The sequence below is a fragment of the Podarcis filfolensis genome (assembly GCF_964270895.1).
Source record: "Podarcis filfolensis genome assembly, chromosome: 6".
Lineage (NCBI taxonomy): Eukaryota > Metazoa > Chordata > Lepidosauria > Squamata > Lacertidae > Podarcis > Podarcis filfolensis.
Genome location: NC_139609.1, coordinates 81,237,660 through 81,262,648, shown reverse-complemented (window position 1 = coordinate 81,262,648; position 24,989 = coordinate 81,237,660). Strand labels below are relative to the sequence as shown.

The following is a 24,989-nucleotide window of genomic DNA, read 5'->3' as shown; positions in this document are numbered from 1 at the left end:
ATTGGATTTAAATGCAAAATACTCTAGTCTAACTGGCTTTGTGGATCACAGCCATGATCTTACAATTTGAAACACTTCTTATGTAGGAGTGAACACACCCAATGCCAATTAATTGGTGAAACCCGAGGTAACAAGGTTTCGCAATGCATTGAATTTTCATTTTAGATTGAAACTTTTATTCACTCCTGCAGACCTGGTCTGTGCCTTACCATTTTAACTTTCTGATCATACGCTAAGGGAACTTATGAATACCTATGAAGCATAATTGTTTTTACAAATTAAGGACATAAACTGCATCTCTAAAATCCAGCATGATGAACTGACCTTTTCAAACCTGCCTTCCAAGCTTTCCCCTCTTTATGAACTGAGGTGTCCAAAATGAAATAATGAAACATTTAACTGTCCCGTATTCATTTCTTTTCAGAATGCTGAAAATTTATGCTAGAAAACTTAAAGTTAGGGTATGAAATCAAGTTACTTGCCTTAATAAAGCACTGTGAGAATGGAGCCTTTTACAGATTAAAACATGTTGATTTGGGTGGTGATGCAATAAGAAGGAATTTAAGGGGACAGTAAGTAATAGGAAATGTTAATCTTGGGTAGGGGAAATCCAAGTTCTACATCTGTAGGAAGCGAGGGATGGGTAGAAAAGGCAAAACAAAAAACTACACTGTCTGAAAGCAAGACTGGACACTTGAGTGAAAAAAAATGGAACAAGGTGGTTAAACTGGATACATTTTCTATATAAAATACTGTGGAATGAATTGTAGAAAACAAAGATTGGTTCCCTTTTCATTCGCATTACTACTTTAAATTTTATCTTCCTTGACCACCTAACTACAAAAGTTGAAAGGGTTTTTAAAACTGAAAGGTCTTTGGATGAATTGTTGCAAAACTGGCCTACTCCCTTAGATAAGATGGGACTATAAATCAAAATAAAAATTCAGAATTTTCTGGAGGACAGAGAAGGAGCAGAAGCAACTTGGAGACTCCTCTGTGAGACGCAGTTATCTAATCAGTAACTTCATGAACACATATAACACAAGAGAGGAAATAAATCATATGGTTACAGGGCATGGCCTAAAGACACACAATATAGCAGACCCGCTGAATCTAAGCAGCTCAGGGGTTTGGTCACTCCTTGGATGAGAGACCACATGTGTGGTGCTATTAGCTTCTTTCTTTCATGGAGCAAAAGTGGGATACATATGTAATATAAATAGACTAGTTTTGAAGTGATGTCTACAACAGAAACTATGGTGGTCATTTTGATTGAGGTGATGAGCGATTGTTTTTAACCCTTTCAGAATACTCTAGGAAAAGGTAATGTGATCCTGGTCCTTCCTTTTTCTAGTGATTGGCCTGACTGTGGAAGGATAAACTCTGTGCTTTAGCAATTTCTGGGATAGCTCCAATGAAATTCTATATAGACCTGGGGAAAATCAGGAAGTAACTTTTGAGATTTCTTAAGTAAGTAATAAAGCATTCTTGAAGGCATCTAAGTTTAAAATTAGCAATAGTTACAGTTTTTTATTATTGAGTCTGTAAAAATATGACTAACATACAACTTATGCCAATTTGATTTGTAAAATCAAAGTCCATTTAGTGGTATTGACGTACATCATACATTAAAGTGGTAAGAAAAATACTGACATTTGACATATTATACATGTTCATGTAAAAATCATGTTGCATAAAGGTTTTAATTAGAAAACACACAAGTCACAAAAGTACACAACAACATCCTAAATAACGTAGCTGTGGAAGAACAGAGATTTCACAGTTTAGCTTGACTTCATCAGAAACTATAAAATAGTTCCAGAAAACTGTACTACTAGCCATATTCTGCTCTCTTTCAGATAAGGTGCACTTAAAAGGCAAATCAGTCTTTAAATTGCTGAGAGGGGTTTTTTTAAAAAAAAACTTTTCATTTTTGTAAATCAATACAAACATCAAAAGAATTTTGATTCTGTGAAGTTGTCCATACACATTCATTTTAAGATTCAATCAAAAATTGAGAATGCATTTATGTATGTTCGTGTATATATACACACACATACAGAGCAAACAGCATATTAGAACTTGTAGTAAAATTTTAAGTATCTCTGGGTTTTAAAGTAAAAATTGTACATACACCAAGCCTTCATGTCTTCATCTAGCAGACCGACCTTGTCCCCCACAAGATGCTAGCTGTCAAAGTTTAAGAGGTAGTATATGAAAGTCTAATAGTTTCACTTATACTGAAGCCCAGTACCGTTGTATATATATATAATTAAAATGTACTATTATTCTGTTTCAAATTGATTTTAAAAGGCTTAGTAAAAATAAGGTAGTGATAAACCATCATGGCAACTGCATTACTTTGCAATTAAATGCAGTGCAGCCTGTCATTTTAATAGCAAAACACATTGAGCCTTTTGCTTATCCTCTCTAGTGTTCATTATTTCCCCCATCCCCCAATGTTTAATTTTATTAGGTATAATTACATTACTTCAAGCCAAGATTATTTTATGCATTACAAGGATATGTATAGATATATATGCTTTTTAAAGAACACACTCCATCCCGTAAAACAAGCTACCTGATTGAGGCTAGTATCATAAGGAGTAAAATTTAAACACAGTTTAATAAAATATTTTCTTAAGTTTGTAATTGCACTAATATATCCAAAGTGTTCATGCACATGATTGCAGTACAAGTATCAAAAAATCAAACTGAATGTGTTAAGCAGCACAACAACCCTATGTGTGTTTCCACAATAAATTAACATTCAACTCTTTCACTAATGTTTTGGTTTCCATGCTTCTGTGTAAGTGAAAAGTTCATTTTACACCTTATCTACCATATAATGAACCATGGTAAGATCCATAGTCGTACCAAACATATGCATCCATGAAAATGGCTACCTGATTGCACACATTATCTATTTGTGGAACCCTCTTCAAGTGGACTGTACTTCAGTCATAATTATGTGAAGAAAAAGGAATAAGCACATGCCCAAAGGATAAATATTAGGATGCCTTTTGCTTAGAATTCTATAAATAGAAAGCATTTTGTCAAGGGGAACGTAACTAAAACCAACGTTCTAAACTGCTTTATTTGTGGTTATATAATTTGCCTCCTTTTGGGAACTTTTCCACTACAAAAGAACCTTCATAAGCAGTAAGATTTATGTTAGCCAAATCTGTCATTAGCACTTGCATTTTTATATTCATTCCATAACAGTTACAGCAGTAGTGGGTGCCATGAACCAAGAGAACTAATTAAGGAACAAAAAGGAATAATATTTTAAGACTTTCACATTATGGGTACAACTCCCACTGACGTAAATGGAAAATCCAATTGGGTTTTTGTGGAGCTTGATTGAATCATAATATTTCAAGATCACAGTTTTTCTCATAAAAAGGGTAAATGTACACATCTATATATGATATGATCAGACAAATAACTACTTCTTTTTTTAGTGAGCTATCCAATCCATACAAAATAGCAGTGATTTATCCCTCCAACACCAGTAGTAGATGACAATACAGTTTAAAAGTTTTTTTTTTTAAAAAAAGTTGCACTTCACAACTATCAAATCAATAAATCCAATGGACAGTTCTCTCCCTTCTGATTTTGTGAACCGCTTCAAGAAATTTTAGAACTGAAGTCAATCAACTCATTGAATGCAATCCAATACCGACTTGCCTGTAGTAAGCAGAGTTCAACACAATGGAGCTTACTTCTGAGTAAATATGAATAGGATTGCACTGATAATTAACATTCCAGATTATTTTAATTTACACATGTCTGGAGTATGGAGTAAGAAGGCCAAAAATTGTTGAAGTTTATGTTTGGTTATTTTATTAACATTCTCGTGTTGAAAAATGGTTGAGGCTGGTTCTCATATGGCAATACTCAAATCCACAATTAAAACATGTTCCATGAACAATACATGGAACCAGATCACAGGACAATAAACTAAACGGTGGGGCTCCTTCTAGACACTGACATTCTGAAAAATAGACCTGCACAATTTTAGGTCATGGAAATGCTGTCCTGCCTTGAACCACAAAACCAGTCAGTGTGTGTTCCTAAAACACTTGTTTCTCAGCTGGGTATCAAAATGGAACAGTTCCTGTGAATCACAGCAGAGTGCTCTAATCCGTTATGCAGATATCAAAAGTCATTGGAGTATGGTAGTTGAGAGGTACGTCCTGCATGAATACAGCCAAGTAAAAAAATTCTTATGGCCTTTTTAGCAAATAAGCTGTTGTAGTTTCACAATGTTATGATTGTCCCATCTTCTTCTAAAGTCTTTGGGTCTGAGTCCTGGATTTCATACTCCATGTTAATGCTGCCAGTTGAACAATACAAGTTTACTTCTCTGGAAGAAATTAAACCATTCTGCACAGATTCATGATTGGTTTCAGTTTGTGTCAGTGACTCAATGCTGTCACTGGAAGGAGCCGCTTTTGGAATTTGTTGTGGCTCACCATTATCTTCAATAATAATATCATCTTCATCACTGTCTTCCTCTTCTTCAGGGTGGTATATGGGCACAGTATGTGGAGTGTAACTTGGAAGGCTGGTATCTGTAGACTGTCCTGAGCTACCAGAAGTCCGGCTGTTCCTAACAACATTGTTTCTCTGATTCGCTGGTCTCACAGTAATTATTAAGTTTCGACTGTTAGCAATCATCATATCTGTAACCTGATCAAGGCTTTTACCTGAAACTTCTATACCGTTTACTTCCAGAACTTCATCATTTACAGCTAATAAGCCCGTGCTTTGAGCCAGTCCACCAGGAACAAGCCTAGATATGAAAATTCCTGGTACTTTCTCTAACCCATGAGGCGTTACTCTGACACTAGAGCCATCCCGTATATAAAATCCTAGAGGCTTGTCCGTTCCATATTTATAAAGCCGCACTCTGCGATGGGTTTCTGGAAGTATGTCTACATCTATAATAGAAGATACTGGTCTGAAGTCTTGTGGCATACTAATGACAATGTGAGGCTTTTTCCTATGGTTATCTGGACGCAACACGTTTGTCAAGACATTTTTCTTCCTTGTTATGGTATCCATCCCAAAGGCACTGTAGTCTGCATCTTCTGTACAAATGAGAAGAGAAAAGGGGGGGGGGAGAAGTACATGTTAATTTTTGGAGTACAAAATAAGCCCAGTCAGCATATATGGCACTAGCCATTAAAGAGCTCCTAAATAAATAGTTCTCAGCATTCTGTAATGTTTTGCTCCTGATCTGGCTGGCCTAGTCCAAGAAAAAAGGGATTCAAGGAACAAGGTAGCTGCACATGTCTGTATTGCGCTTTATTTTATATAGCCCACTAAATGTGACACATGGCTCTCAAACGGAACATCCTTAGCTCTAGGACTTTTAGCAAAGAAGTTAGCACTGGAAGAGCAAAACTCAGAGCTTTCCAAAGAACTGTCGATGGCTTATAAGATATGTACTTGCAATTCTTTAGTCAATGTGTAATTCTAGGTTACATTTTTCTTCTTCTTGAGTTTCAGTATATTAGAATAAAAAGAATGAGGAAAGGCAAACAGCCAGTGGACCTAGTGCTGCCAAATATTAGGATGGTGGCCAAATGACCTGGTTTTAATCTCCTGAAAACAAATACCATTCCACAAGCTCCCTTCCTTGCCCCTCATCAAGAGCAGGTAAAATGGCTGGCAACAGACTAAATAAGTAACATATTTAAACATTGGAAGACACTTCTAACAAGTGGTTTAACAGCAAACTAGTACTACCAACGCCTTGCAACTCAAGCTGAAGAATGTTCTTCCATGGATTTCATTCAGTTATTATAGCAAAAGGTGCTTTAAGCAGAGAGAGATAAGCCTTAATCCACTGCTTAATTGAATTTATATACTGATTTTTAATTAAGAAAATTAATTATAATAAAGCAGGCACCCCAAACTCAGCCCTCCAGCTGTTTTGGGACTACAATTCCCATCATCCCTGACCACTGATCCTGTTAGCTAGGGATGATGGGAGTTGTAGTCCCAAAACAGCTGGAGGGCCGAGTTTGGGGATGCCCGTAATAAAGTATTATAATTGATTATAACTGAGAAGATTGTAAGTCGTTTCTTCATATTTCAGGTAGTAGTACATCTGTTTAGCATACAGTTCCTAAGGACCAAGGGTAATATTAAATCAAGTTTTACTCAGAGTAGACCTATTGAAATTAATGAACATGACCAAGTTAGCTTCATTAATTTCAAAATGTCTACTCAAAGTAAATCTTAGCTGAATACCACCCCAACTGAATACTTCATCCAATGATTTGATTATATATTTGCTCCTAAAATTAATCCAGGTCCTTTCCCATATGCCACAGGACATCAATATGAATCCCATCAGTTTCAAGTCTTAGAAAGTTGTATTTTGGATCATGCTTTAAAGTTGCACACTCAGTTCATGAGGGGCATTTATATGAGTCAATGGGTCTCACCTGCTTTTCTGCATATACTCAGAACACACCCTACTTTGTAGCTACAGATTGCAGGGGAAGCCCAGCAGTGGCAGGAAAACAGTTCTTCATGCAACCTTCTCTGCTATTACTGGCCTTTGAATTTAAAGAACCCCAGATAATATATTTTTTGAAAACTACTGTTATGAAAAAAATGTTTCTTATGGCTTTAGCACAAGATACCAATGCTAATCATATCTGACACACTAACAGTGCAATTCTACACAAGTGAATTCAGAAGTGCTTCTCTTCAAGTTTGATGGGACTTACTCCCAGGTAAGTGTATAGTACTGAAACTTGAAGCTTATTTTAATCTGCAATTATGCACAGATCTTATGGCAATTCTAAGTGAAGACCACTATATAGCTAGATGTTACATTAAGGGGAACAAAGACAATGGAATGGTGGATTAGGTACTACTGTTGAATAATTTTCCAGCTTGTGTGTGCTAGGGATTTTAATATTTTAAAGGTATGTGTTATGCATTCAATTGTATAATTAGTAGCAGTACCTAGTCCTAGTTCTAGGCCATGTCTGAAATCAAATACACTATCAAGTACTAACACATTCAAAGACTCAGGATCCAAATGCTAGACAGGAAGGGTATTCTCGGGTTGCCATAGTTTGAAGAGCAAAAAGGAGGACACATTTGCTGACTTTTAATTTTAACTGTGGATTGCTATGACGACTCTCCCCATGAAAAAAAGGTTGTGTCCTGGAAAAAGAGAGTTGGTAGACCCTCTGGAGGAGATTGGGGGGCATGTGAGGGGGGGGGGAGGAGAGAACTGAGAAATCTCATGTGCCACAACATGTCACCCAATATGGGAACTGGGCAGATTCCAGAGTAACTGATACTACAAATGGACTAGTATGACTCTCACAGCCACCATCACACAAAAGCATTGCCAACAGCACAACACATCTGTTGCTAGAAAGTATCTCTTCTTAGAGGTATGTTTATCCTATTTCCTGTTTGTTGTTACCAGTGCTTGGGGGAAACAGAAAACTAACATTTCCGAGCACAATTCAAAGTGTTGGTGCTGACCTTTAAAGCCCTAAACGGCCTCGGCCCAGTATACCTGAAGAAGCAACTCCACCCCCATCGTCCAGACCAGACACTGAGGTCCAGCTCCGAGAGGCCTTCTGGCGGTTCCCTCACTGAGGTAAGTGACATTACTGTATACGGAACCAGGCAGAGGGAAGTCAAGGAAATAACTACTGTATCTGACTTTTAGAAAACATCTGAAGGCAGCCCTGTTTAGGGAAGTTTTTAATGTTTTGATGTTTTATCGTATTTTTAATATTCTGTTGGGAGCCGCCCAGAGTGGCTGGGGAATAAATATATTATTATTATTATTATTATTATTATTATTATTATTATTATTTATTTTACTGGTTTTTGTGAGTATAATTAACAGCTTGGTTCACATATAAAAGTGCTGTACTCATCATTATTTTTAAAGATTAGGTTAATACAACAACAAACCTAGACAGCATCTTAAAAAGCAGAGACATCACCTTGCTGAGAAAGGTCCGTATAGTTAAAGCTATGGTTTTCCCAGTAGTGATGTATGGAAGTGAGAGCTGGACCATAAAGAAGGCTTATCACCGAAGAATTGATGCTTTTGAATTATGGTGCTGGAGGAGACTCTTGAGAGTCCCATGGACTGCAAGAAGATCAAACCTATCCATTCTTAAGGAAATCAGCCCTGAGTGCTCACTGGAAGGACAGAGCCTGAAGCTGAGGCTCCAATACTTTGGCCACCTCATGAGAAAAGAAGACTCCCTGGAAAAGACCCTGCTGTTGGGAAAGACTGAGGGCACAAGCAGAAGGGGACGACAGAGGACGAGATGGTTGGACAGTGTTCTCAAAGTTACCAGCATGAGTTTGACCAAACTGCAGGAGGCAGTGGAAGACAGGAGTGCCTGACATGCTCTGGTCCATGGGGTCACGAAGAGTCAGACACGACTAAACAACAATACAACCAGATATGTTTCTATGATTAAACTTTAAGCTTTCAGGGTGGGCAGAGAGATAGGCTTGAATCCTGAGTTGTCTTACAATCCATCAGAGGATACTGCTAGTGCAATGATGTGATTTTCACTTAGTCCTCTTTCCCCTTGTAGCCCCCCCCCCCCAATATGCCATCTTCCACAGTTTTGGAAGGTTCCTAGTTAGGGGAGCTATAAAAGGAAATGGTAATAGTAAAAACAAAAACAAAAAAAACACCATCTGCTTCTGCAGTAACTTAAGTTCTAAGCTTCAGCATGCCTACACCTCTGAAAAAACTGTCTGCCTTCTCCTTCTGAGTTGCTTTGTCACACCAGGTACAACTACCACCTGAAAGGGGGTTGGGGTACAAGGGCTGGGGAATCTTGAACATTTCACCTAGAACTGACCACCTAAGAATTTGGCAGTATGTGCCAAATTCTTAAGGATGTGCCAATTCTCAAGGAAATGACACTGCTTTCCTTGAGAACCAGCAATGCAAAATGATGTTAATTGATATTAGACAGCATATCAGATGTATTAGAAATTGGATCCCTAGCAACCATCTTCTTGCACTGGAGAAAGGTGTGAGGGAGGGCAATAGCTTATGAGGGCTGGAAAAGAAAAAGTCAAGAATGGGTAGACAGAAGTCAGCAAATTATACTAACAAAACATAATGGGTTGTATTCAACATAAGGAAGTCCATGCCCCCCTCCAACATCCTGTATGCCCCCAAACCACTCCTGAGGATCAGGGTGCACCCAGGAAAGGCCTAAGATGTAAACAAGTATGGGAATAAAATTAATAAATAAAATTAATCTGGAAATGTAAAGTTATGCAAATACTATCAACTCCTATATTAGAAAGAATCTCCAAGTACATCCCTCAATAGTTGAGCTGAAAGAATATTAACTTGAGGAATGAGTAGTGCACGTACCTGAAACCAAGAACTGAATGAAATGCACTTATTCCAAGACAGCACCAGTAAGAGAATTTTTAACCCAGGTTAAAGTTAAATATGCTGTTATGAACACAATTTCCCCAGTGTTCAACTTCAGTCCAAGTTGAAAGTTCATTTACTGTTTGTCTTTATGAGTAGCAGTTTTCCCTTCAATAGCAATGTAACTAAAATGTTAAATTCAATAAAGTCAAAGATTCTTCTGCTTTAAAACCTTCTTTTATTCAGGTTTTAGTTTAAGAATTAAGGAACAGCAACTCATGTATACACTGAGATTTTCATATTCCCCAAAAGATGCAGACGTGGTGCTTCATTTTGAAAGGACAATGCCCTTGTCAGGAAACAATTTTTAAAATGCTGTGCAGCACTGGAAACAGAGACCAAGATACCTATGTCATGCAGCTTATCTGGGTGTATATTCCATGTTTCTAAACAGAATTGGAGCAATGTAATACCTACACAGCTGAAGGAAGTCTATTGATAAACACTTTGATAGTCTTGAACATAAAAAGCCTTTTATGAAGAAAATATACTAGCTGAGCAACAGTTACTCTTACAGAAAATAAGCAGTTGAAGAATGTGCAAAATAAAGTTCTCACAACCTCTTGTGGAGCAGGTTGTGTTTTAACCTTTTATCAGCAACTCCTTTCTGCATTACCAGTACTTCCTTTCAAATAAATGTTTCCTGTTTTTCCAGGTCTACCTTTCGAAACTCATTGGCATAGTTTGCATGTCATTTTGAGTCATAGCCTGAAAGAAATTATGGCTTACCATGCAAAAGTGTCTTGGTATGTGCACATAGTGAGTGGAAGCTAAGGTTTGTTCTTGGCTTTAATAATAATAATAATAATAATAATAATAATAATAATATACCCCACCCATCTGGCTGGGTTTCCCCAGCAACTCTGGGCGGCTCCCAACAGAATATTAAAAACTTCCCTAAATAGGGTTGCCTTCAGATGTCTACTAAAAGTCAGATAGTTGTTTATTTCCTTGACATCTGATGGTAGGGCATTCCACAGGGTGGGTGCCACTACCGAGAAGACCCTTTGCCTGGTTCCCTGTAACCTCATTTCTTGCAGTGAGGGAACCACCAGAAGGCCCTCAGAGCTGGACCTCAGTGTCCGGGCTGAATGATGGGGGTGAAGACGTTCCTTCAGGTATACTGATTTGTTTTTTCTTTCTTTCTTGGCAAAGGTAAGAGCGGGGCAGGGACAACTTGAGCAGCATGTACCAGTATGCTGCTCATTCAGGGTAAGACATGGTTTGTCTTGGACTAACTATGACCCAATGTGACATGTGAATAGATCCACTGATGTATGACGACACATTCTAAATAAAGGCAATGTAACTGCTACGTCAGGCAAAGAACTATAACTTGTTTTGAATAGGTGAATACAATAAGGAGTTTATGGCATGACAATTCTAACACTAGTTTTGAGATAAATAAATGCAAAAAAATGGGAAATAATAAAGTCTGATCTTTATAAACTTAGTCAGGCAGCATGACTGTTTAGCCTCTCAACAACCCTTGAATAAATTCTTTTAAGCAATATCCTTCAGTACAAAGGTACTATTGTTCTGACACCAACCAATCAGTTTAGAACAGTGAAAAACTTTTGGCAAGAAACCAGAAGTAAAAAGTGTTGCCATAAATAAGGTGAATGCCTATAAGGTACAAAGGTGAACTGCTTTTAATAAGCATGCTCACTGGTGTGAAACCAAATCAGCATATTGCCAACTCAACACAAAGAATGAGACATTAGGTAAAGCTTATACTGACCTAACCCACACAAGAGCCTTTATCAAGCACTGTGCAGTTTTCTATGCTTGGTTGCCAGTTACTCAGCTCTTCTGAAAGCATGTAGTACACAAATTAGAAAACTGTCACAACTATTTTTAAAAAATGACTGCCCTTGAAACTCCACAGATGAAAATGGTTATGTATACAATCATTTACACTATTAATTGTTTAACATGTGCTTGTTATTAGCTAATGTTTTGAAACACAAATACTATTTGCATTTGTTTAAAGTGTACTGTTAAGTTTAGAATTCAGCATACCGGTAACTGATTACAATGCACAAAAGCTAAGCAACTAGTACTAGTATATGCAGAGTTTGAGAACCTCAGAGCTGGTTTTGCAATGAACACATTTCTAGGTCTATTCCTAATAAATTCTCAAGTTACAGCATTTGTTTATTAAAAAAATAAGACATAGAAAGATTATATTGTATTTAAGACAGAAATTTTACCCTTCTGAATATTATTTCTCCCTCTTCACCCAATCTACCTTCTAAAATACTCTACTATATATAGTAATAGGCATATTTTGCTCCAGACATCTCTGCCAAATACGGTACATCCTGAATCAGCCAGGACATCTATTTTGTAACTAGATGAAAAAAGGCTCTAAGTTTGCAGAATTTATTTTTAATGCAGAATGTTAGATGCCTTTTATAAAATCATTAAATGTGGAATGCTTCTCAACCAGGGAATTGTACTAGTTAGCTCTTTCTTACATTGCAGTCAATGGCATGACAACTCTGTGCAGCATTGTTTCAGAAATACTTTCAGAAAGACCAATTCCATACATTTGTATTAGATTTAAACTGCAGAAGCCTGGCCATTAGATTCTCTCTTTTTTTAACTCTTCCAAAAATTATAACCTCAGATATTCCAGTGTAGCAAAATAACTGAATTAAATGAGAGAACAATTTTAAATGCTTCAGTATAAAACCTAATCTATGTTGTTTTGCCCCATATATGCTGTATACTGGAAATACTGTAGTACCAGAATAGCATTCCAAATTAGGTATATTCCTATGGCAAGTCTCTCCCCACCCCCCATCTTTATTTTAATGTCTTGTACAGAAGAACATGTATACAATTACAGGTAGGTAGCCGTGTTGGTCTGCCGTAGTCGAAACAAACAAAATCCTTCCAGTAGCACCTTAGAGACCAACTAAGTTTGTTATTGGTATGAGCTTTCGTATACATGCACACTTCTTCAGATATTCTAAGGTGCTACTGGAAGGAATTTTATTATTATTATGTATACAATTGTTAATTACTGCATAGTGAGTGAACACAGCATAATCATGAACAAAAAAAGCCTAAAACTGAAACTTCAGAACTGCTTTCTGATCTACAAGTTTAAAAAACTGGATACAGATTCACTTTAAACTCTGTTAAAGTAGACAATGAATTACATACAAGATTGTGCCACTTGTAAACTAAAGAAATATATCCATATTTTTGTCATTACAGGCAAACCCCGATTTGCACAGGGTCATTGTGCGTGACAGCGGAGTGCACATAAGCCCATTCCACCCACTTTTCCAGCCACTTCTGGGTTGCCGTGATACAAGTGTCAACTGGGTGCACATAAATCGGGTCATTGCCTGTATGAACCAGTATGCCAGTTATCAAATTCTGGAATATATTCATTGTATATACCCTAAGTCAGAGCTTTCCAAACTGTGTGTCGCCACATGTTAGTGTGTCGGCTGCAATGTGTAGGTGTGTCGTGCAAATGCTCCCCACGCTCCTCCCAGGGCTGGAAAGGGGTTAGTTTAACCTCCAGTTTGCTAGCAAAACTAAACTACTGTGTCGCGAAATGATGCATGTCTACAAAATTGTGTTACCAACATGAACATTTTGGAAAGCCCTGCCCAGGTCAAGTGAGGACTTACTCTCTCTGGAACCAAAGAAAGAAAAGAAATGGCTGTTTCTACAGATTTAAACATTAACATGAGCACCATGAATTGGATGTTAAAATGAACTGGCAACTAATGCAACTGTTTAAAAACAGGGGTTATGAAAGATCTAAATGGAACTCCAACCAGTAATCTGGCCACTGCATTTTGGACCAAACAAAGTTTCTGAGTAATCTTCAAGGGTAGCCCCACAGAGTGCATTGCAATAATCAAATCTGGAAGTTATGAGAGCATGGAGTATTATGAGCTAAATAGTTTCTGTCCAAACAGGGGTGTAGCTAGCAAACAAGCCAGAGCTGGAAATATTAAGTTACAAGTGTAGAAGGTAAGGCTGGAGCACTGGTAACAGCATTCATACAGTTGCTAATGAACTGTTGACAGAAACTAGCATTGTATGCTGAATAAATGAGAATTGTAATTTTGAATAGATCTTTTGAAGGATTCTAGAGCTTTAAAAACCACTGAAGTATGGAACAGGGTGATATGAGCTTGGCGGCACTCCTAGCCACCATGGCCACCCAAGCCTCCACACCTGCTCCCTCCTGGGGAATACCACCCCTCCAGAGCAAGTCATCTTCCCACTTCACGAAGATGACAACTTGGGACACAGAACACCTGTCTATCCAGTATTCAGCTTTCATTTTACTATCTTAATGATACATTGCTTTTCAAACTGTACACTACTTGGAGATGTTTAAAATATTAAGCAGTTTAGAAATACTTTAAAATAAATAAATAACTGTTAAGTGAATAACTCATATAAACACACACATATGGTGCTAAAATGTTAAGTAATAATCCCAGCCCAACAAAGTAGCTTATCTGCTCTAGTCATATGGCTACTGAAAGAGATTAAGCAGAACTGCTGAATATGACCTCACCAGTCCATCTACTTCTATTCCAGATTCAGCTTCTATCTTTTTGATGAATATTACAAAATATAAGGGATTAGAAAAAGGTAGCTGGAATGTGCCACTTTACATATTTTAAGGCATTCTATTTAAACAGTTACATATAACTATTTGCTCTTCTACTTACAGCAAATATGACTTGCGTCAGTATTAGGGAGGCTGTGACCATTTCCCATCTTCTCTCCAAACCAGAATAGAGCCTTTGTTTTTTACTGGAAACTCCAGGAATCACACTGTCTGGGTTTTCCCAAGCTATTCAGATTCCCAGGTACAATACAGTGACTTAGAGCCCTTATTATACATAAAAACTGCTGAATATTTTGTTCATTTTTCATCAATGTGAGAAAAACCTAATACATAATTTGTGAGGAGTTCAGAGTAAAGCTACATTTTTTCTTTGCTTATCTATCAATGATGTGCTTTTGGGGGTAAGTGGTGCTTGTGATTTTATTAAAGAATCTCTCTTTCAGTACCAACAGATTCTATATCTCTTCATGATAAGCTAGGTAACAAAGTTTTCAGTAGGGAAGGCAAGATTTGTAGCAAGGTTAAAAGGCATGATCTTGTGTATTAAATCAAGGTTGAATTTCAAAAAGATTTAACTATTAGATGAATATGGCTGCCTCTCTAAATGGTTCTATGCTCCCCTCCCCCAACTTCTCTCTATGCATAGCAAAGGAAATGCAGCAGGATGAAATCCCACCATACACTGCACAACTGTGCAATATTCTTTCTCAATAAATCAACAGGTATCAAACAATGCATCAGTGTGAATACATATAATGATGCATTTTCTTCCAAGCCAGTAAACTGCAGTTTGAGCAATGATCAGGAAAAACACACAAAGAAATTTAGCTCATTGAAGGATGTATGATGAAATATATGCTTACCTTTTCTTTGAATAAAAATTCTAAGCAAAGGATTAGCTGTAGAAACTGCTTTGTGATAATTGTCATCGTTGTTGATAGGCAAGAGATCTCCATGAATGTCTATATATCCAACTAAGACATCAATGTTGGGTATTTTGTGAACATGCTGCAGTAATCCATAGAATTCCTCAAATTTTCCAGGCTTCGACCTTTCCAAAGAAAAGCGCCGGAATTCTGCACCAAACTACAAAAACAAACAAACAAAAATGAAGTTGATACAGTAATAGGAAATGTTCACATATACACAAAGTCTACTTAAATTTAACACCAAGTTGTAACGTGGTGTCATGAACAGTGTTGAACTAGAATTGAGGAGAATAAAGTTAAAGTTCCCATTCATCTAAGAAGTTATTTGGATGAATTTTCACAAGTTACCAGCTCTTAGAAAGCTAAAGGGTTCTTGTGAAAGGGAGATCCAATGGATGAATGCTGCAATATAAATGTAACCAATCAATGGAGTTCCACTTCAAATACAAATTCTAACATGAATCAAAACAGTTTTCTGCCTCACTGTATTATGGAGGAAATCATTATGAAAACAAAAAATAAAATAAATCCAAGTATTGCCCACAACTGCAACCATGGCTTAGTACTTGCAGATATAATGCATCTCTGACAATGTTCGGAGTGCATGACACCCATCAAATTAACAGAGTCCATTCCTCCTAGTCAACTCCTGTCAGACACCCACCTCCCTGCCCGCAAGGTTACCCAGGCTTCAGCCAGAATTTGTGAAGAGCTTTGCTCAGAAACTTGTTTTCAGTGCTAGAGCTCAACTCTTAATCATGTGACGTAACTAACAGTATCTGAGTAGGTGCAGAATATTGTCTTTCATCACTAAGTAACCACTGCATGTCCCAATATGTATAGGATTAGTGGGCAGGACTTCCAGGTTACAAGGTGTGGCTTTCATTCAGGCAATTTTACACTCCAGCACCTATCTCTTATATATTATTTGGCATTATTTGCTTGCCCTTCACCATGCGTTCTCAGCTCAATTGTGTAATGTCTTCCACCCACAAGGGCCTGTGCAGAAAGGTGCACTTTAATCCAACATCAAGTGTATACAGCAACTGAACATCAAGTGTATAGCGCGACAAGGCCAGACACACCTCAAGAATTCCATGATCTGAGGGCCACCACAAAAGGCCCTTATGCACTGCTGCCCGACCAACTTTATATGATGGTAGAACTACCAGCATGGCCTCCCTTACAGATCCTAATACTTGGATAGGCTTATGTATCAGAGGAGACTCTCCTTCAGATATTTGGAGCCTAAGTTGTCTAGGGGTTTCTATGTCAATGTAAGTACCTTGGATTGGGCTCTGAAGCATACTAGCAACCAGTGCATTTCTGTCCACAGCCAGTAGTGCCGTCCAGCCCCTTGGCCTCTGCATCCTTCACCAGCTACAATTTCTGAACCCCAACTCTGAGGTGACCTCTACCTTCTCAATTAGGGTGGATGATGAGCAGAAGAGTATGGAGTACATCATTAACATCCTAATCTTGTCTCTCTGGACCAACACAAGGTACAAACCCTAAAACCAAGCCACAGAGTGGATTAGCCTATTGGAGAGAAGGTCTAAATCTCTATGGACAACATGACACGCCAACCTCACCCCACTTGTCTGGACTGGTGCTCCACTGAGGACCCAAGTATCCACTTGCCCTATATTAGAATTCTCCAAACCATTTAAGTGCTCTTTCCACTAGCTACTGTTCACCACCTGCCTATCCTTCTGCAGATCCCAACAATCCACTACTGAAGCTCCCTCACCCCATGCAATATTTGCCTGCTTGTCCAAACTCTATTAAATGTCAAACTACCTGCCATTCTCACCATTACAAACATTCCTGCAATTAAAACACACAAATTCACAAGGCACAATCACCCCTGGGCCGTTCCTAGTCCCATTGCAGCTGCAATTTCCATACTCAATTCTACAGCAAAATGTTCCACTGCAGTATTGCTTACTTACAACATGCCTTAAAATCCATGCTAACTGAAAGGAATGCCAAAATGATAGCCTTCATCCTTCTAGCAGTTTCCTAGCTCTGAAGATTATGCAAATTATTCAACAAAGTGCAGCACATATAGTGAGAAAGCAGACCTTCTGTTTGATGCACACATTCTAATAAAGTGGAATCTCGGTTCCTGAACACCTCTGTAGTTGTATGTTTCAATTCTCGAACGCCGAAAACCCAGAGGCAAATGCTTCCATTTTTGAACGTTTTTCAGAACCCAAATGTGCAATGCGGCTTCCGCTGAGGGCAAAAAACTCTTGCAACCAATGGGAAGCCGTGCCTCAGTTTTTGAACATTTCAGAAGCTGAACGGGCTTCCGGAATGAATTTCAATTGAGAACCGAGGTACCACTGCAAAGTAATTCAGCAAACAAACAAGCATTCAACCTATTCCATTAATTTAACTGTGAAACTAACCACTTATAGGGGAAGAGACGATTATAAATATAAGACAGCTACTTAGTAGTAACACTGTTGGCTACCTATTTCAGTTGTGAGCACAGTAAGATGTATAAACTTTTTTACACACCTCACTCTGCCTGTGCAAAAGCAGTAGCTGAAAATAGTCTGAAAAACTGGGTTCAATTCTATAAACCATGTCCACCAAGGTTTAAAAGTAAGCCAAGGCAGTAGTATCAGTCAGCCTTTAAAATCAAAATAGCCAAAGAAAGCAAAACTTAGCCACAAAAAAGATAAACGGATGATAGAAATTCGCAATGATTAAACCAACAAGAACGGCATACACTTATAAATCATGCTAGGGAATTTTTAAAAGTTGACATTCAAGCAGACATGGGATTAAAACTATCCTAACAAAGCTAAAAGGGCTGACCTGTGCTCAACAGAATTTTTCAATCATTGCTGCTTGTTAAAGTAAGCTGACAGATATTAAAATTCTTACATCAGCATGCTTAAGTTCAGATATCTCTTTCTCAACTCTTTTAAGCTTAAACACAGATTGGCACCATCATAGAACCTAATGCAACTCATATTACCATTATCTTTTGTTGTTCCTCTCATGCTATGAAGCTACCTGGACCCTTCAGCTGTCACCTGAGGCCCTCCCACAGATGCTCCTCCTGAGTGAGGTTCAGAGGGAGGCTACTGTATTGCAATTATTATGAGCCACTTTAAGCTCAACATTTGTTGTTGGAAAAGTGGAATACAAATATTAAATCAAATCAAACTCTGTTGAACACTCTGGATGCTGTCATTAGCATATTCCAGGTGCCAGGTTAAAACTTCTCTTCTCCCAGGCATTTTATGACAAGCCAGCCAATTGCTTACTTGAATTTTGTTTGTATGTTTTCGGCTGGGTTCCCCCCTGTTCCCCTGCTGGGTCTGTTTAAGTTTTTGTTATTGCTGCTGGGTTTATGGATTGTTGAACTGGTTTTATTCAAATGTATAATTTCTTGGGTTTTGTATTACACTTTCCAACTCAACCTTTTCAAAAGTCACTTAGAGCCTTCTTTGTAGCAAGCGCACGGTAGTTAAATCACCACCACCACCACCACAACAACAAGTAGCAACTTGGGAGCTCAGGAATCAGGTATGAATATTTGCTTAAGGGGCAATTTAAAATGATACACTTATTAAAGAACACAAATACTTGGTAGAAATTAGGAGTGATTCAAATTGAATCTTAGTTGGTATACAAACCCTAGGACAAGTGCAGATTTCAAATTGCTAAAACAGTAGTACGAATTTAAGACTGAACTTGTACAATCCATTTTGGAAAATAACTATAGCTTATTGAGGAAATGGACAAAGAAACATAAAATAACTCTCATGAAGCTATTGGCATTGAACATGTACCTACCAACTACAGTACTTGTTTATATTCCATTTGGCCTTCATTTAGATCTTCTAAAAGCAATAAATTGCTGCTTAATTGGGACTATTTTGGCCACTATAAGCAAAAACACATTGCCCCTTGCTCTCTAGCACTATAGTCATCCAAATGTTGTCCACACACCAGATGGAGATAATTTAAAAATAAGGCACAAACACTGCACCTTGGCCTAGAGACATTTAAATTTAAGGAATTACGGTAATCAAATAGTTTTGTTCTCTGTATATTCTATAAAGCCTATAATAGCTGGCAGCAAGGCAGAACAGATGAGTCATTTTGTTTTATTACACCTGTGCCACATGAAGTAATTAAAAAAAACCAAAACACTGTAGGAGTAACTTCCCTTACAAAGGTAAATAGATTTATGGTGCCAGGTAATATTGTCTTTTCTATTTATAGAATCATAGAATCATAGAGTTGGAAGAGACCACAAGGGCCATCGAGTCCAACCCCCTGCCAAGCAGGAAACACCATCAGAGCATTCCTGACATATGGTTGTCAAGCCTCTGCTTAAAGACCTCCAAAGAAGGAGACTCCACCACACTCCTTGACAGCAAATTCCACTGTCGAACAGCTCTTACTGTCAGGAAGTTCTTCCTAATGTTTAGGTGGAATCTTCTTTCTTGTAGTTTGGAACCATTGCTCCATGTCCGCTTCTCTGGAGCAGCAGAAAACAACCTTTCTCCCTCCTCTATTTGCATTCTACTTCCTTGCAATTTTAAAATTTAAGGAAACCTACACTCTGTTACAATACAATATTACTGTAATTCTCCAGAAGATTGACATGTAGTACCAAAAAATTAACTACACACAACCCAGATCCAACAAAAGAACTAACTGAAGCCAGTAAAATATTGAGGGAGAAAGTACAATTCTAATTGCCCAGAGAAGGAAATAACATTTTTACTTTAACATGAGAAATGGAACAACTTGAGAAGATGGGTTAGAATGGAACAACTTGAGAAGATAGGGCCTTTCCAGATACTGTAAAACTAGTTTTACCTTCAGCACTATGCTTAAACTTGCCAAAGGCAATTCAAGATCCTGACCTATGTAATTGTTAAGTGTGTGTATGTATGTAATGTGTAGGTGCATGTACAGCAGATGTGAGGGATTAATCCAATGGTGCTTAAGTGATTTTAAAAGGCTATTTTTAAAATCATTTTAAATATTCAAAGTTATTTAAGGGAACAAGCCTTACAATCCAGCCAGAAACCAGCTGAGGAGTGTCTGTAAGGATAATTATGCCTCTGGAAGTCCCATAGCACACTAGCCGACTACATCCTCCCCAACAGATCTTCTGCTGGTGGAGTGAGGGGAACTGGGGCATGTTGGAGGAAGGCAGTGAGATGCAAAGTCCAAAGGCCCTTCATTTCTCTTACAAAGGTGGGTCCTTACACATAGCTAATTCCCTCCACTGACTAAAAGGGGAGTAACGATGATAAAGAGATGTGGCAGCTGCTCTGCCAGTGGATTTCCCCAAACCACCATCATATGCTGCCAGTGAACTGTAGGATTACACTTCCCAAAATTGTACTCTCTATTTTGGTAAGGAATTTTCCCTGTCTAATTGCACCATGCTTCACTACAGATTGTATGAGGATATAGATTTTAGGGCCCTCAACAGATTAGTTACCCCTTAACACTGCTTAATTACCCACTTGTGTTCACAATCAAAGTGACTGAAGAGAGTGGGGCTTCCCATTATATATAGGTGAAAGACAGCTCTCATTTACACAAGTGACTGAGTACAGAATGTGGAATGGTAGGTATTTTAGGTCCACGTGGAATTCAAGGGTGTGATCTTAGCTACCTGGTATAGAATTTTTCTAGGTGGCTTGTGATGATGAATACTAAATTACCCCATGGGTCAACTTAGGAACAAGCTGGGGTGGGGATGGACTTAGTGCTTTAGTAAATAGACAGGAATGCCAAGTAGAGATCTTGTTAAACAAACAAACAAACAAACAAACAAACAAAAGGAAAGAGCAAGAATAATACAGTGTTTACTTCACATTAAATCTAAAAAAAACTCCATTATGAGTAATATGTTTTTAAGTCTCACTTTGCCTAAGAAAGAAAGAAGCTCTCCTCTTCAAACATATAATTTTTCCCCTCATTAAAATGGAATTTTAAATATAAAGCATAGCAATTTGCACCCCCAAAGAAATACTCCTTCATTGTCTCCCGAGACAGATGGATGCCACCAGGAGCAAACTAGCCATCAGAAGTACTGTTTTCCACATAAGTATATGTGGAAATAGCCACAAGAGCAAAGTGGTACATGGATGTTCATTTGTAATTAGGAATAAACACGAAATGAGTGATAAAACGCTTCATTACAGCCACAGTCTATAGTAAGACATATCCTGTTACTCAGAGGCTGTGGTGTTGGGATGGCTCACCAGTTTAATTTGCGGCATGACCATACAAATAATGAAAGAACACTTTAATCTTCAACAAAGTATACCAGGGTGTGTTCCCTAACATAAGGAGGTTCTGAAAACACTCCAGGGTAAGTATTTTGTATGAACACAACCAGCTAAATTGCAGGCACTCTGAACATTCCAAAGGCCTAAAACAGCCTATGATGCCCCAAAACTATCCCCAGTAAAATTCGGGTCTCTCTAGCTTCCTTTTAAATCCAAATAGCTACTCTGTTTGTACCAGGAAGGTGTGCACAATTTGTGAAGTCCTCATGCTACCCTGGTGATCAGTGCCAAAGTTACAGCTGAACTAACATGGCTGAACAATTCAGGGGCTGCAGGAAACAAAAGGCTGTTTCATTTGCTCAAAATGGCATTCTCTGTACCCCCTTCTCCAGAAGAGATTGGCAGCAAGTGCTTTAAAAATGCCATTCTGACTTGCAATCAGGTTAGAAACGCACAACACAAAAAAACAACTGTTTACACAGTCATTAAGAGATTCTAGATATTGGAGAAAAACATTTTTTTCTATGCAAACAGAATAGTGTATAACTAACAATTGTGTTGCACATTGTAGAACTTTTATGGTCATGACACTCAAACTATGTCCGAGAATGGATACTTAGCAGTCCCCATAATACTTCATAGAAACCAATCCCAAGACCACTTTTTCAGACCACATTAAAACACAGAGCAATACTCTCTCAATGGTTTAACAAGCTCATTCATCAAGCACTGGCAGAAGCACAAATGCCCAGGCCATATGGGATCCTTGTGTTTGGGTAAAAGGAAGTGTCATCAACACAAGGAGAAAAAGGAATAAAAGTGCTGAGACTTGAGGGGTGGTAGTGACTGGCAAAGCCAAGACAAACCAGTAATGCCTACACAAAATCACACCCTATTATTCATTCATGCTAATCATGGATAACCTTCACCCCCTGATTCTGTAATCACTCTCAGATTAGAACTACCTACCACTATACACATGCTCACACCTTGAAAATATCAATGAATTGTAGAGTTGGAAGGAATCCCAAGGGTCATCTAGTCCAACCCCCTGCCATGCAGGAGCCTTTTGCCCAACCTGGGGCTCAATCCCACGACCCTAAGATTAAGTCTCACACTGAGCTATCCCAGATGGGGTGGGGGAAGGGGGGAAAAGCTAGTGTTTTGAAAGGGCTCTTCAAAGGTAAGCACAGCCGCATTCTTAATAGGTTACTCTTGGAAAATAAGTCATCTGCAAGTGGCTCCTCAAGCGCATTTTTGGTAACAACTCGCCCTAATTACACATTATTCCATGAGCGAAATTACTACCTTGACTTTAGTCACCCCAAATAAATGTCACCTGGCACACTATTGGGGCCAGAGATGAAAGATGAAGCACTTAGCTGTTCCCCCGCCAAAATAATAATAATAAATCGTGCTGACGCTCTCTCCCGCCATCACTGCAAGCGAGGCAGCAGAATATGTACAGTACATCGTTTCTTTCTCAGCATGACCACCGTGCCTTTTCCCCACATACAATCTTAAAAGAAAAAAAGAAACTGCTGGGGCTTAAGACTGCCTGCTAGCTGCGGCCACTACCCAGGACGAGAGCACCTTCCCACACCCGGTTTCAGGTGCCTGGTACGGACTGGGGGGCCGGGGATTGGTCAGCCCTGAAGAGAATGCCCTTTGTACGTGCTCAGAAACACTGCTGCGCGCGGAGGTTCTGGGCTACGGGATTAAACGCGGCCACCCGCTTCCTTGGTAACCACCCCCCCCAGAAAAAAACCCCCCCAGAGACCCCGAAAGAGCACCCCCACCCACCTCAGCGAGACGTAACAAACCCGAGTACCCCTCCCCAAAGCCGAGGCGAGGGCCGGCGTGGGGGCGCCACCCACCTTGCTCTTCACTTCCATGGTGCCGAGGCCGCCGCGGCTCCCCGCTCCGCCGCCTCCGCGTTGGCCCCGGTTCATGCCGCGGGCGAGTCTGTCAGCCAGCCCGTCAGCCAGACGCTGGTCCGCTCGGCGGCGCGAAGGGAGCGGGTCTGAGGGAAGCCCGCAGCACCACCACGACCACGACCGCCGCCGCCCCTCTCAGCCTTAACCTGCCGCCTCCCGTCTGAGGAGGAGCGGCCGCCGCCAGACCGACCTCGCGAAGCCGAGGGGAGGGGAAGGGAGGGGGAGGAGGAGGAGGAGGAGGAGGGAGAGGGGGAGGGGCCGCCGCCCAGCAGCCTCCTCCTGGCACCTGCAGCTCCGCGGAAGGGAGGAGGAGGAGGAGGCGGCGAGCGGAGCGAGAGAGAAAGAGCGAGGCACGAAAGACGGCGCATGCGCGCGCGTGGGAAGGAGGGGGGGAGCCAGGAGGAGGGAAAGCCCCGGCGCACCTGCACCTCCAGCGCGCGTGCGCAACCTGCCGCTTCGGCAGGAGGAGGAGGAAGAGGAAGAGGAAGAGGAAAAGCACCTGCTCGTGGCAGGAGCGGCCGTGGCCCGTGAACGCGCGTGCGCACAGTTCGCGCGCGGGAGGAGAATACCTGCCGGGCTGGATTCCAGAGAGAGATGGGGGGGCGGCGGCGCATGCGCGTTTAGCGGCCGTCTCTTTCCTTGGGTGTTTTTTTTTTTCGCCTCAGGGTGGAAGGACACCTAGCCACCCTCTGAGGGATAAATATTTACAGTGCTTTTCCCCCCTTAAAAAACGTTTAGGGGTACTCTCATTTTCCTACTCATATTGAAATACTGCCCCTCAGCGAGGCCAAACTTACATTCACAAAATGATTAGGGGTATGCGTACCCCCAGAAAAAAACACTGAATAATATATATACATGTTTATCCTACTTCTGCACCACCCAATAATAATAATTGCAACCAAATAATACAACACAGCCCTCCCACCCCAAATAATAATTCAGTATTTTTTGTGTAATGTGAAACTCCTGGAGAAGGGAGGAGGGATGGGGTAATATGGGGGGGGAGAGCCATCAAGTATATAGCCTGTGAGTGTGGGACAGAGAAACAGGAGAGGTTGATAATATGGAACCTGCTGTATTTATTTACTCCATTTATAGCCCCTCTTTTGACCAAGGAAAGGAGCATGTTTTCATCCTCACAACAGCCCTGCAAAGTAGGGCTAGTCTGAGAGATAGTAATTAATTTGCCCTAAGGTCACCCAGTGAGCTGGGATTTGCACCAACAACTCTGAGCCTACCCTAAGACTCTGTGAAATGAAATATTGCTTTTAAAGGGGAATGGAAATGTCTGGAAATCTACAGAGAGAGGAAGGTGCAGTAAGATCAAGAGGGACACAGGAAACTGTCCGGGATTGGGATTAATTAAGATCAACTGTATAGTGTTGTGATAAAAATAGAAACCATTTGGCATTTACTCATTGTTAGTAAAACCGACGTGTCATTGTGTGGGTGGAGACTGGAAGAATGAGATTGTATTTTAAGTAGCATCTGTATGTATAGGCAAAGTGTCTCTGGGAACTATTTTCTGCAAAAACTTGCAATGGTCAACTGGGAGGGAGGCTGGGTTTGTGATGTTGGCTGATGCACCATAAAAACAGGCATCTTGTTGCATAAAATGTTTCAGGTTTTTCATGACTTCTAACAACCACCATGGAGTGGGGAAACATTTCCATTAGCAAATTGTGCCCTCCCAGTCCACTGAACTTTCACAGTGGGCTGTAATTATTGCTCTTGCTGCTGCTTAGAATGTAAGAT

General features: G+C 39.7%; 1 protein-coding gene across 1 annotated transcript; it reads right to left on the bottom strand.

Moving 5' to 3' along the window:
• Positions 1-1,503: 1,503 nt before the first annotated feature.
• Positions 1,504-23,857, bottom strand: PARD6B (par-6 family cell polarity regulator beta). Its single transcript, XM_083619024.1, has 3 exons — positions 23,172-23,857; positions 14,948-15,170; positions 1,504-5,096 (listed from the first exon to the last, which is right to left on the bottom strand). The coding sequence occupies exons 1-3, from the start codon at positions 23,244-23,246 to the stop codon at positions 4,264-4,266; spliced, it is 1,131 nt and encodes a 376-aa protein (XP_083475150.1). The 5' UTR covers positions 23,247-23,857; the 3' UTR covers positions 1,504-4,263.
• Positions 23,858-24,989: the final 1,132 nt, after the last annotated feature.

Excerpts from the sequence above, each read along its gene's own strand:
- PARD6B (XM_083619024.1), bottom strand. The coding sequence starts at position 23,246 with ATGAACCGGGGCCAACGCGGAGGCGGCGGAGCGGGGAGCCGCGGCGGC. Across the intron at positions 15,171-23,171 it reads CCATGGAAGTGAAGAGCAAG|TTTGGTGCAGAATTCCGGCG; the intron begins GTGGGTGGCGCC and ends TTGTTTTTGTAG. Across the intron at positions 5,097-14,947 it reads AATTTTTATTCAAAGAAAAG|AAGATGCAGACTACAGTGCC; the intron begins GTAAGCATATAT and ends TCATTTGTACAG.